The 13439-nt window shown below is 35.3% G+C and overlaps 1 protein-coding gene across 6 annotated transcripts in view; it reads left to right on the top strand.

Moving 5' to 3' along the window:
- CDH8 (cadherin 8) overlaps nucleotides 1-13439 on the top strand; it is a 361920-nt gene that overhangs the window by 301489 nt on the left and 46992 nt on the right. For all 6 annotated transcript variants that reach the window (XM_053906508.1, XM_019455740.2, XM_019455739.2 and 3 more), the window contains one exon: nucleotides 6124-6241. In XM_053906508.1, coding sequence (XP_053762483.1) covers nucleotides 6124-6241 — 118 coding nt within the window. The remainder of the gene's footprint in view (nucleotides 1-6123; nucleotides 6242-13439) is intronic.

Raw genomic sequence — 13439 nt, 5'->3', positions numbered from 1 at the left:
GGTTCAGCTTAGGAAGTGATGCTTGCAATGCCAAGGAGGCATCAGGAAGTATTCCTGTGGAGTAGTATCATGGAAGATGGAGAGAAGAGATTGAAAAGGGACCTGAGACTTCTCAGCTATGTTAGAAACTTTGGGGTTTACCCTGCTAATGAGGTTTTCAAAGCAGAGCAAGTGATGGAATATTTTGTTAGTATTAATTCAGAGGTGCACAAAATACACATGAAATATGCAGAGTCTAGGAAAAAAGGTATGAGACACTGGAAACTCCAAACTTTGTATAAACATACTATTCAGAAGTCCTTGCTTTGTATCATTTTATTTCAACTTGGTTTCAGGAAGGGAAAGGGGAGTGAAGGAAACAGAAATGGAGGAAAATATCGAAAGTTTCGCAAATGGGTTTATAAAGGTACAGCCCCCAAATGTTGACCCAGAGGACTGACGACTTCACTTAGTGTTTAAAAGAGACATAGAAAATCAAATCTATATCCTCCTGTTGTATTTTCCATAGGTCAGACTTCCAAGGTATATGTTCTGAACAGTAACCTAATGGTTTTTAAAGACAAAGACACACACACACACACACACACACACACACACTGGCATGGCAAAACACTCTAGATAGGAGAAGTCTTGGTAGAGATTGGATTACCATGCAAATTATAAAACAAATATCCAGTAACTATCCATTAAATATCTATGAACAGTGCTTATATTTGAACCTTATTATATACAGTTTTGAAATTATGGAGGATAATTGGGTCATTGTGCGGATTTTAATATAATTTCCCAAATTCCAATATTTCCTCTTTTTTCAATTTATCATCGTTGTTATAACTTGATTTCTCTTGTGTGCATAATTTTTATTTCCAAGGACCCGTCTTTTAGGGGCTGGTTTTTAAGCTATTTTGTTTTCTTTCAGTTATAAAAAACATTGATACTCTGATAAAAGCTATGGACTTTCCCCTCCTTTATGTGCATATATAAGTAATTTCATTCAACTTTACTTTCAAGTTGAGAAGATTGAAGCATGTGATGCTTATTCATGGTTCATCCTTTCCTTTCCCAAGTTTAAAACTCATGCTCTAATAAACAGAAGTTAGTATTTCAGGAAAGCTAATAGGCAGAGGAATGAATAGAAAACCAAAAATGATGCTGTGCTTTCCGCAGCACCTTTGATTTCGTCCCATTCAACTCACTTTCCATCACCTTCCAATTCACACCACCACAGAAAGACTTGCCAAGAAAAAAGAAAATTAAGTTTTGCCTGACAAAGTGACAGTGTGCTGTGATGGTAGATAGTATCTTTGCTATCAATGTTGAGTGTTCCTGGAACATAGATGTATATTCCAGAAGCTTTTGAAAGCATTCCAAAAGATGCAAGAGAATGCAATCCTCTCTCATCTTGTCCACACTTACAAGGAACTATGATTTCTAAGTCTTCATTTTGTTGTGTGATGTGTCAGAATAAAAGGGGACCTTTATCTCAGTAAAGCAAAGTACCTGAGCAATGAGAACAAGAATGGATGAGTGCATCCTATGCACTCTCCAAAATATCGAAGGCGTAAGCCCCAACTTAACTGAAATACATGTGCAAAATGTATGAATGTCAACAAGATTTTGAGGCAGCCTGATGTATTGGAGCAGGAAGACACAAGTGGTTTGTTATCAGACATATCTGGGATCAAATATTATATATCACATCTTTGATGTACTAGGGTTCCAATACATTTCTTCATACATACTTCTCAAGGTTATGTGAGAATTAGTGATGAGGCTAAAATATGCTGACATCATCCGTTCATTCATTCATTTTTTCATTTAGGCAATATGTATTAAATAGTTATCATGTGGTGTTCTTACAACAGTGAAGGGGATAAAAATCCAACTCATTGTATATAATCATGCTTGGTACCTAAGAACAAATCAATGAATAATATCTATAGAATCTTATATTGCATTTCTAATAGATCCCTTGACAGTTTTATGGTTGCAAACAGATCAGATCATCCAAAATGTATCTGTTGGATGCTTGCTTTTCAAAAATTAATAATGACAGTGATACCTCACTGTCATTCAATATTTTTGAAGTAAGGTAAAATAGTCTTACGTAAAGTTTAATCAACTCTGCTAATAAAAACAATATAAGTTGGGTTAAGTGTTGATAAACAACAAATTGTTTTTTAATAAAACAGAAATATGATATGGCCCCATAATTCTCAAAATTTTTCTTTTTTTAGTTTCATTTCTTAGAAAGGTTATTTCATTTCAAATTAGTAATCTCAAGAAATAGAACAAAGTCTGCTCCCATAGAATTCCAAGTATGGCCTTGAAATTCATCTCCTTATCCCAACATTCCAGATATACTTTGTTTTTCTAATAAATCTGTCTATCTATTTATCTATCCATCTCCTATATATAGATATTACCTATCTACCTATATACATCTATATAGATATATAAAATTTCAGCTTCCTTTAAAATTAATCCACAATAAGTCATCAAACATTAGATTTTTTTCAATTGCATCTTTACTGGTAGAAAGGAAAAATATTTAAACCGAATGTTATATATGTACTCCTAAAAATCTGTGACCTCTCCAGAAATTTTCAATTATCTAAAAGGTAATTGACATCATAGTAGCACACTGGGGGAACGTGTGTGGTTTTCATTCTCCAGCTAGTCAGTGTGCCTATAAAATCTGCTTATGTGGAGTTGCACTGCCTTGAATAAATCTGTTCTTTTCTTTCTATTGTTTAAAGCTGAGTGTATTCAGATGTTATTACATCAGTGAAAATTTCAGCCTTTTAGATAGGGGTATCTTAACGCATTTTAATAGTATAAAGTCCTTCAAGTGATTTACCGGGTGTCTACTTTTAGAGAAAATGTCTAGACAGTAGCTATCTACATTAAGATAAAATGAAGTGTCAAAAATGGTTTAAACCAAATTCTTAAGTGTAGTCAGTTCATGGGATATTTGGAAGTTGATTTAAAGATTCACCATTTCTGGGGCACTTGGGTGGCTCAGTCCACTGAGCATCTGACTTTTGATTTCAGCTAAGGTCATGATTCCAGGTCATAGGATTGAGACCCTGTCTGGCTCTGCCTGAGCATGGGGCCTGCTTAAGATTCTCTCTCTCTCTCTCTCTCTCTCTGCCCCTCTCCCCTGCTTTGTGCTTTCTCTCTCGCTCTCAAATGAAATTTAAAAATAAAAAATATAAAGATTCACCATTTCATCACTATTTCCCCAACATATCAAGCACTGAGCTTGATGTTAGCTTAATAATACAAACTCCCCTAGGGGCGCCTGGATGGCTTGATCGGTTAAGCGTCCAACTTCGGCTCAGGTCATGATCTAATGGTCCGTGAGTTCGAGCCCCACGTCGGGCTCTGTGCTGACAGCTCAGAGCCTGGAGCCTGTTTCGGATTCTGTGTCTCCCTCTCTGTCTGCCCCTCCCCTGTTCATGCTCTGTCTCTGTCTCAAAAATAAATAAACGTTAAAAAAATAAAAAAATAATAATACAAACTCCCCTAATGAGTAATAATAAGAGAATTGTAAACACCAATCTTCTCCCTTGGCTGAAAACAGTCCATCTCAGACTTAAGCATGCATCAGAATCACCTGGAAGACTGTTTAAAATGCCTCACCCCAAGCCTTTCTGGTTCAGTAGGCTCAAGAAATTGTATGTCTAGTTTCTGGCTTAAATACATCGTGGAAAAAAACATATTCATTGCAGGTATAATGTTTAGACCAAACTTCTGAGATACGGCATGACAGGTAATTATATTCCTTTACTTCAGGTAAGCTAAATTATTGCATCTTTTATTTTGGTCGTGGCGGCTTAACTAATGAAATAACTCATGTAGATCTACTTGCCAGCATGTATGAGTCTTTTTCATGCAGATTACTTAGAAATATTAGGAAGGGTATTATTACAGGAGCTCTATCCACTAACTACACTACAGAATGCATTTAGTCGTGAATGATTTTCACCACAGGATATCAAAAAGTCTTTTCATTTGCTCTTCTTCACTTATGCTCACACACGTTAAAAGTTAGTTTTTCAACTGGTGCACCTGGACATAGGAATACTTTTGAAACAAAATTGGGTAAATGGAGAAGGGAATACTACCTATGCTCACGGATAACTTTCCCCCTCACTGTTCTTTATAACTGCTTAGAAGAAGGTTCTTGTCAAATTCTTCCCTTAAATATGTGTACATGTAGGCTAGTCATAAAAGACTTACTTGTGTTCCCCAGATTTTCCCCTTGGATTTCCATTCTTTCATTTTTTATAAAACTGGAGGCTCAGGGCATCTCTCTGCACTTAAATGTCAGGGAAAACATGCTAGGTGTTCAAATAGAGTGAATATAATTATATTCCCATCTAATCTGATGAGGTTAGGGAACTGTTGTGGTAACATCAAAGCCATTACATTTATCATGGGGCTATGTCATGAATAAATGGTACTGACCCTAATAAAAAAAATGATAATGACAATAAGGATGATGACTGACATTCACTGAACAGTTACTAGGAACCAGATACTATATTAAGAGATTCACATGAATTTATATCAATTGCCAAAACAGCCCTATGAGAAAGGCACTTTTTATTTGTCATTTTAGAATACATGGAAACTGAGTTTCAGAAAGACTAAAGTAACTCCCTCAGTGTCACAATGACGAGAAGGTAAAACTATGGCTTCTATCAAGGCTGCTCAATTTCAGAGTCCATCACTTTGATGACTACCTCACTGTCTTAATCCTGAGTTATATTTTGTGCTATTTTTTTGTTATCTTATTACTCAAACTAAGTACACTGATAAGACATTTTACAAGATCCTTAACAAAAGTAAAACCCCTACCGGGTAAGAATATGTCCCATTTTTAAAATGGAGAAATGAAAGCTGAGAGGGGTTATTTCCTTTATGTCTTAACCTTAACGTACTGTTCATCATATAGTATGCACAAAAGTCATAGATGCTCACAGTTGTGGTTCTCACACTCATTTAGGCGATAAGTCACTAGGCAAGGATATCCTTTTCTCAGAAAGAAATGATCCATTTTTTCATCTATAATGAAATTGGTAAAGTTGAATGGGACCTAAATTCAGACAGACCGAATATATTAGGCATCATCATTATATTCTCTAAATTTCACAAACCTTACAGCATTTCCCTGTTAATTCTTCTTATGGTAAATCTGATGTCGCCTTGACTGTCATGCTTTACAGGCATTTTTTTTTTTTTTGTAGAAATTATGTCGTAGTTATTTACAATGGTAGTGTAAGCTATCATTTTTACTACATTAACTACTGCCCGGTGTTTCATATTGAAGTGATTAATATCACAGAATCATTAATATGAATTATTAAGCTGATTCTCTGACATCCTAAGAAACAACTTAGCACTAAGTTAATGCAGCTTTGCAAATGAAATAAGCACATTCAACCGGCACCAATTCCAAGTGTGTGTATCTATCCAAACAGCTCTGCACAGTGGTAATTCTCCTAATCCCTATAATTTATTCATCTCAGGATACACTCCAAAGCATTGTTTGCATGTGTTATCCACTAGCTTTAAAAACAGTATTCATTATTGGGAGGGAACAGATGCGACTCTTCAGAAAGGTTTGTTGCAGTGATGTTTGTGCCGAGGAACATTCTATTTGGCAAACATATGTAACCTGATAAGCAAAATAAAAGAGGAGTTTTGAGGATTCAAGATTTAAGTTCTTTACTTCCACGATCCTCCCAAGAGCCATACTACAATCACTGTAACAATTCCAAATCTCATTCTAGATGCCCGTGTATATTCAAATTGGAAAGAAACCTGTAATTACCCAGTGGAATTTTCAAATACCCTTAAATTTGCTACTTTGAGCCACAGACACCAAATGGACACAAATGAACATTAATGTTCATCAATTTATCAAAGCTGAGGTTTTAAAGTGATAAATGTTTCTCCTTGTTCTTGGCACAAACCATCCACAGCAACTCAGAAAAGTGAAAAAAAATCGTTGGACCAAATATCAGTCAACTAAAGAGATGTCACTCAGCTTTTAAAGGCAGTATAAGCCCTCTGATGTCATCAAAAATGCTGACGTCGAGTTTTATGTTACAGGTCATTCAAACAGTGAGTGCCATGGACAAAGATGATCCCAAAAATGGACATTATTTCTTATACAGTCTTCTTCCAGAAATGGTCAACAATCCGAATTTTACCATCAAGAAAAATGAAGGTAAATCTATTAGCCTTATGAAACAGGGTGGAACATAAATTGGAAAATAGGATGTGATTTCATAATTTGACTGAAAATATCAATAAAATAATTTTTGCTCACCCATGAGCAATTGAAACTTAGCTTATCAGCCTAATGGCTTGGTAATTACATCACTTCCTCCTTCCAATATTGAAACAATAGATAAGAAAGCTGTTAATGTGAAAGTTAATTTTATCCCAGGGAATACCTCAATCACCTTACTTTGAAGAATGAACAGTAAGATTTAACCCCTGGGAAAGTTCCAGGAATTTTGAGATACTGAGATATCTGTTAGAGAAGGAACTGGCTTATACTTCACAGTTGCTAAGTTTTAATTGAATGTTTACCAAGTCTTTAGGGAAAGCCTATCCTAATTTTGCCTGGTTTGTGGGTACACATTAGAGGTATTTGTTTAAGCCTGTACCAACTTTGATAATAGCAATTGGATCAGGAAATCCTTCTTGAAGGACACTCCTTATCAGTATTATTGTGGAGGTAATATAAACTGATTTTATTGTTAAGTCTTTCACTCATGGAGAACATTTAATCCATTTCATTATTTCTTGAGAACTAAGTTTGGGTTACTGTTTTCCCTAACTATTATCTATTACATACGAAGGTTATAGATCTATTTTTTTAAGTCCATCTCATCTGTACATTTTTGTTTCCTAATCTGCTGTATATGTAACAAGCATTTTTTGCTGTTGATTTTGGCTCAGGTATATTTAAAACTTAGTTTTGGCTGTTTTGGAATGATTAGCAAAATAAATGTATTGTCTTAAGCTGTTTTCTGTAGGCATTTGTTTGGATTTCTGAATGGTCTCTATAAAAACTATACTCAGAAGAGTCAAATTTAGTTCATGACATTTGGGTAATTTGCTATGTTGTGTTTCAAGGAGGGAGTGAATTTTGACATTTCTTTCATGAAATAAAACATTTTATGGCTCTTGTTAAGTATATTATGGCCCTACCTTTTAACATGATGCTCCTTACTTAGTTCTTTGGGGATGCTTTGATAAATGTAAGTGCAACACCAAAAATGAAATGGAGAAGTCCTTATACAGATATTCCTCTTTTAGCTGGCCTTCACTATTATAAACACGAAGGAGACGAAATCCTGTTCTTTCTCCTTAGTAATGGAGTACTCCTTTGTTAACCTTCCCTAATTAGGAACTGTAATCCATGTACGTTGTCTTTGTTTTTCAGTTATCAAGATTTCTTTTTTATGAAAGTCACATGAATATGGCTAAGATGAAAGCCAAACAGAAATCCCAAGCTGAGCTAAAAGTCTGTGTATACGTGTGGTCCATGCTCACTTTGATTGTGAGCTAATAGGTATCAGTCATTATTTTTGCATATGAAATGCCCTCCATTTAAAAATTCTCTGTGAAGAAATATTTTCCCATCCCAAAGGTTTTGAGCTTTTTGGCATATTCTGGGCATGCAATTTCAAGATATGCCTGTCATATAAGTACAGCCCGTCAAAGGCACCACATAAACATATTGCAAAGGAATGAGAGGCTGTTTGGGGTGCCAAGGAAAGTGCAGTTTCGTACTGTATTTGTTTGTACCCTAAATCTTTTAAAGAGGGGATTTTGGTCTGACAGTGAATGAATTTCATGTGTTTTCTCTGAATTTTGGAAGCAGTAAGAAGTCAAATTTGCACAATTAAGTAACCTCTTTCACCCTATCACACATTTCAATAAGCCCTTTAACAGAATATTTTAAAAGCATGTATATTATATGTCTTACTTTGAAACTAGAACATGGAAGTTACACTTTTTATTTATGTCACAGAATTGTGTGTGTGTGAAAAAACTGAAAAAAGTTTTACAAAGATTCCAGGTGTTATGAATATTTTGTGCAAAGACCACTCTGTGCCACAATTGTTCCATTTAAATTGTGCGTTTATTTTGCCAAAAGTGACCATATAATTTATTTTTCCAATTGGGGCATTTTTTAAAGTGAAAGGGGTTGCTATTTATATTTGTTCCTGAAAAAAAACAAAACAAAACAAAACAAAAAAAAAACCCATAAACCAGGATTGTATTGTGGAAATCAGAATATATGTTCACTGTGATTTTGGATTTAGGATCCAAATATTCAATTTCTCCGTAGAGTAAATCATGAGCTCACTAGTTTTTCGAATAGATATGTATAATTTATACTCTATCTTCCTTTTCCTAGATCAGAAATTCACAAGTTTTGCTACATAGACCACTACCTTATTGGCATCTGGATAGTTACTATAAAAATAGGGTTGGGGGAGATGGTCCCTTCTTCACATGTAGAAACAATCAAAGTAATGGGAAAAAAGTTGTCAGATTTAAAATTATGGAAATAAATAAGTAAATAGATAAATCAGTATTTTGGTAGCCTATTACCCATTCCCTGTTAATGATAAGACAATACAAGCACAATTGAAAAATCCAAATACTAGACATTATTTATTTTAAAACTATGGTATATTTTATGTTTTAAGATGGAGAAAATCAAATGGTATAATCATATTTAGGATTGTTTTTTTTCTTCATAAAATGGACTTTAAAATGGTCATTAACTGATGTTTCTCCACTGAGAGTGTCATGATTTATGAGTCCCAGCCCAACAGATGAAGGTTAATATTTTGAGAGATCTAGTATATCCAAATTTATAATTGATGGCCAGATGATTTCCTTATTTAATTAGATATTTATGGGTGATGGTTTTAGTATTTCGCATTTTCTAAGGAAATTGTAGCCACGTCTTTCAACTTGAAGTTAATGTGACCTTTCACCTCCCTTGTATAGATTGGTCCTTCTGCAATTTTCAGCTGACTAATTCATAATCAAAGACAAAAAAAGATCAAAATTAGCTGTCTCCTATCTCCTACACAGTTGGGTGATTCCACAAATAATTCTCTTTCTGAATATATGAGATTCATATTTCATCCAGATTAGGAAAACAACTTTAAATACCCATAAAGGTGAAAGCAAATGTCAAAAATATGATGAGTCACATCATATATGTATCACATATATACACTGATCATAGCACCTCACATTGTCTAAATAATATGGCCCAGACGTTGGTTTCTCCATCTTCCAGTTGGGTGAATTTAGAAACAAATTGAGTTTTTTGCTGACGCATTGCAGTATTGGCCTCCATTCTAACCATGAAAATGGAAGATACTCAACAATTCAATATAACAAGACATGGAAGATAAATGGACCTTTCACAGATACAGAAATATCTTGGTTGCAGAAAATTTCAGGTCTGCCAGGATCATGGTCTTCTCCAGCCTGCACATTGTAGTTAAAAGATTTGATTGGAATTGCCAGAAAGCAGTCTGGAAAAATGGGAGTCTTCATGTTTTGTACTGAAATATTTGAATCATGTGTATACAGAAATGAGGAAAACCACAAACAGGACAGTATAAAATGGAAAGAAGCAGACAATAAACTTGGCCTTAATTACACTTTGGTTAGGCTTCAGAAAAGACAGCAGGGGAACCAGAGTACCTGATGATACTAACATTTGTTTCTCTTCTTGGTATTTCCTTTTGACCAAAATCCTACTGATAAGCACCTCACTCCCCAGGTATAATTGTGATAATTAATTTGGATAATGTTGATGCTGACTGGAGCTTTGGATAAATGCACCTGGTAATCTCAATGTCCAAAACATGGTTCCCTGTTTAGAATGCATTTCATGCTTTGTTTTGTGGGGTTTCCATCTCAACTGATTGACTGGTTTCAAGCAATATGTGTTTTATGTCTTTTTATCCTCTAGAGGCACCCCTTGTAAGAATACAGACTACAGGCTGATAATTTTAAGCCATACTTTCCTCATCTGTAATACCAGGATAACAATACCTATTCACCCCACAGGTGTGCTGTGATAGATATGTGTAACCAAGGTCTTAGACAGCTCTTAGCACAATGTCTGGCGCATAAAACAAAAAAAACAAAAAACAAACAAAAAAAACCCTTCATCAGTAAATGGGACAAGATCGTCATAAGATTAATCTATTAATTCTTAAATTCCTATGCTATGTCCCATCTCCTCTGGCTTATCATTCTCATCCAGCCCCTTGGCAGCTTTAACTCTGTTAATTTTTGAGTATTGTACAGTAATTGTGAAAGTGGCCTCATTGGTAATTGTGAAAACCTTCATCCTTACTAGAACACATTACGAGAAATCTGCTTAGTAATGTATTGCAATCTAAATGATATAATACAAAGATAAAAGAAAAAAAAAAAGGAGGAGGAGGAGGAGAAGGTAGAGAAATAATTAAAATATTTACCAGCCTTGGAAATAGCTGCAGGGTTCTTGGAACTGTTTTTGAATAGAAAGGCTTTTCTTTCTTTCTCCTGTGCAAAAATGAAACTCAGCTTTCTCCACACAATAGCTGACCCCATCTTCCAACTTGATGGGATTACTTTTCATTTTAGCATATCAAGTTGTTTTAAATACCCACAACCTCCTAACACAAATGCCCTGTGGAATCATTTTGCATAAGCTGGAAGATTAAAGGCAACATTCCTTTGCTTTTTTGAAGAATGTCAATTTATCTCACGTTCCTCTCACCGCAAAACTGAAATTTGCTGCCTAACGGTGTAAGTGGATTTCCCTGATCCCAGGCCAGCCAGAGCTGGCCCTCTGTCCTCCATCTTTACTCAGGCCGAATCCTCACACATGCCTCTGCTGTATTCAGAACGGAGGCGTTGAGGCAAACAGAGGCCCTCCTCTTTCTCCTCAAGCCACTTGTACCCCCATCCAGGCAGAACTGGACTTGAAAGGTCTTCCTGAAGATCCAGAGCAAAGAGGGCCCTTTTGTAATACAGGTGTCCTTTTCTGGCCACCTCAGGCCCTCATGGAATTCTTCCATTACCTCAGGCTGCTTTGAAGCTAAGAATGGACTTTCCAAAATAACATCTTTCCTCATGTGGCCTTTACGAAAGCCTCCGTCCCTCAGCCACTGCAGATCCATTCTTAACGGGTTTCCCAGGCAACCATACCTAAGCAACAAGTGAAAACCCTGTGCTTATATGAGTGCGATAATGAATACCTATATATGCATGTTTGCAGTATGGGGACCCTGTCTATTCTGCTCACAGAGAGGAATTTTCCACAGCACTTACACAGCACCAAACATTGACAGAGGTCTTTTCCATATAAGGTATCGGTTCTGATCCACATGAAGCATGGTACTTCTTGTCAATGTTGAATGGTAAAAGGTAGTACTCAATTTGCATGAAACAGGAGGCCCAACTGGGATCCCAAATATGCAGAACAGCATTATGCATACATGATCCAAAAGGCTTCTGCTTCAGTAATTCATAATTTATTGTTTATGCTTCTAGCAATGTTCCGTTGATAAAAAGCCATTTATGTTTCATTTTGTCGTCTAAACTGTAATTAAGGATGATGTGCAAGCTAAGAAAAATAGATAACAGATCTGTACTTCCACTTTCCAAGTTGCATATGATTGTAGAGTTGGGTTCAGAAAACTAGATTTTCTTTTCTTAGGTAGTTTTAATAAAATTCTTGTTATTTTGTATAGTCTCCATATCTTTTTGGTTTGTTTTTCTCTTTTAAATCATAATACAAGAGTGCTTTCAGAAATTGAGAATTTCTTCTGCATATACTGAAAATCCTAAAAGTATTGCTCTACTCAGAGATAGCACTGCTCCGTATCTGTTCTTTAGTGTATATTGTGGAAGACAATTGAATTCTGAGATTACTGACTACCAGGGATATAATTTAGATATACGGCATAGACTCACATGTGTGGTTGTCCACATGCTATTCAAAGTTATAAATTGATTAAGAGTGTCATAGTTTGCTAAATCATATCTGATCTGGATAGAGCATTCTAATTCAGAAAAAAATAATTTTAATGTTTATGTACTTTATTTATTTTGAGAGACAGCATAAGCTGGGGAGGGGCAGAGACAGGGGGTTAGAGAGAGAATCCCAGGCTCGTACCCACAAACTGTGAGATCATGACCTGAGCCGAAATCAAGAGTCAGACATTTAACCTGCTAAACCACCCAGGCATCCCTCTAATTCTGAAAATTTTTGAAAGAGAAAAACCAAGAGATAAATTGTACATGCTTAGTTATCTTAAAGCTATTGTAGTTACCTTAAAGATCCCTTAGGACAAATAATCTTTTTATTGAGAATTCGCTTTCTGAAACTTTTACTTCAAAAGAAAAAATAGAAAATAAGGAAATCAGTCGAACATCAAGAAGAGTAGAGAGAATTACTCAGAGAAATGTTTTTTATTTATCAAATCTTGTTTGGACCACTTTCTTGTTTGTGCCATTAAAAAATAATGCTATTTACTGATTTAGAATCTGTTTACAAGCATAAAAATAGGTCTTGGGATTTTGTGGGTGCCAAATAAACATGACTGTCCTTTTGGTAAGCACAAGCAAATATTAAAATTGAATGTGGAAACAAAATGAGCTGTCAGTCGATGCAAATTCTCCTTTTCTAAAAAAGTATTAAATGTAGCTGACAATCATTTTATCTCCCTTCAGCATAGAAGTTTGAATTAATTTTGAGCACCTTATAGATACAACATTAGGTATACGTGACATTCTATCTAGGGATGTGACCTGAATAACACATATCATGTGCTTTGCATCGCTTGGTTTATTAAAGTGGATACAGAAAGCAGAGAAAAAATTTGGAAACAGTAAAGGGGGCACTCATGTAAACATTTTTAAAGTTGACTTGGGGTGAAGTAGAATGAATAGTAAAAGAGAGACCCTGTGGAATATATAAAGCACGAGCTTCATAGTTAAGAGTATTTAGCTTTGAATCCTAGCTTTTTGATTATGATCTGTGAGAACTTCCACAAATAGATGAATAATCTCGAACCTTTATCTATAAAATGGAAATAATTATTACCCATATGTTGTTTTGAATAAGAAAATATTGATTTAATTGTTAAAAATGTGCAAAGTTCAGTGTCTGATAAATTGAAGGTACTCACTCAATAAATATTAATTTCCTTTCCTTATTTCCCTTCTTTTTCTACAATTGTATGAGCCTCCTGAATCTCTCAGCCCACCGCAACAAACCCGCACCCACACCCAATGGAACAAACAAATATATGAATAAGGAAACTAAAATAAGGCATTTGGATGGTAACTAATGATAAGCTATTTAACTGCCCCTTATTTGA

Source organism: Panthera pardus, unplaced genomic scaffold, assembly GCF_024362965.1.
Source record: "Panthera pardus isolate Hobbes unplaced genomic scaffold, ASM2436296v1 HiC_scaffold_19, whole genome shotgun sequence".
Taxonomy (NCBI): domain Eukaryota; kingdom Metazoa; phylum Chordata; class Mammalia; order Carnivora; family Felidae; genus Panthera; species Panthera pardus.
Note: the sequence above shows the minus strand (reverse complement) of the source record. Positions and strands in the feature narration are given on the sequence as shown.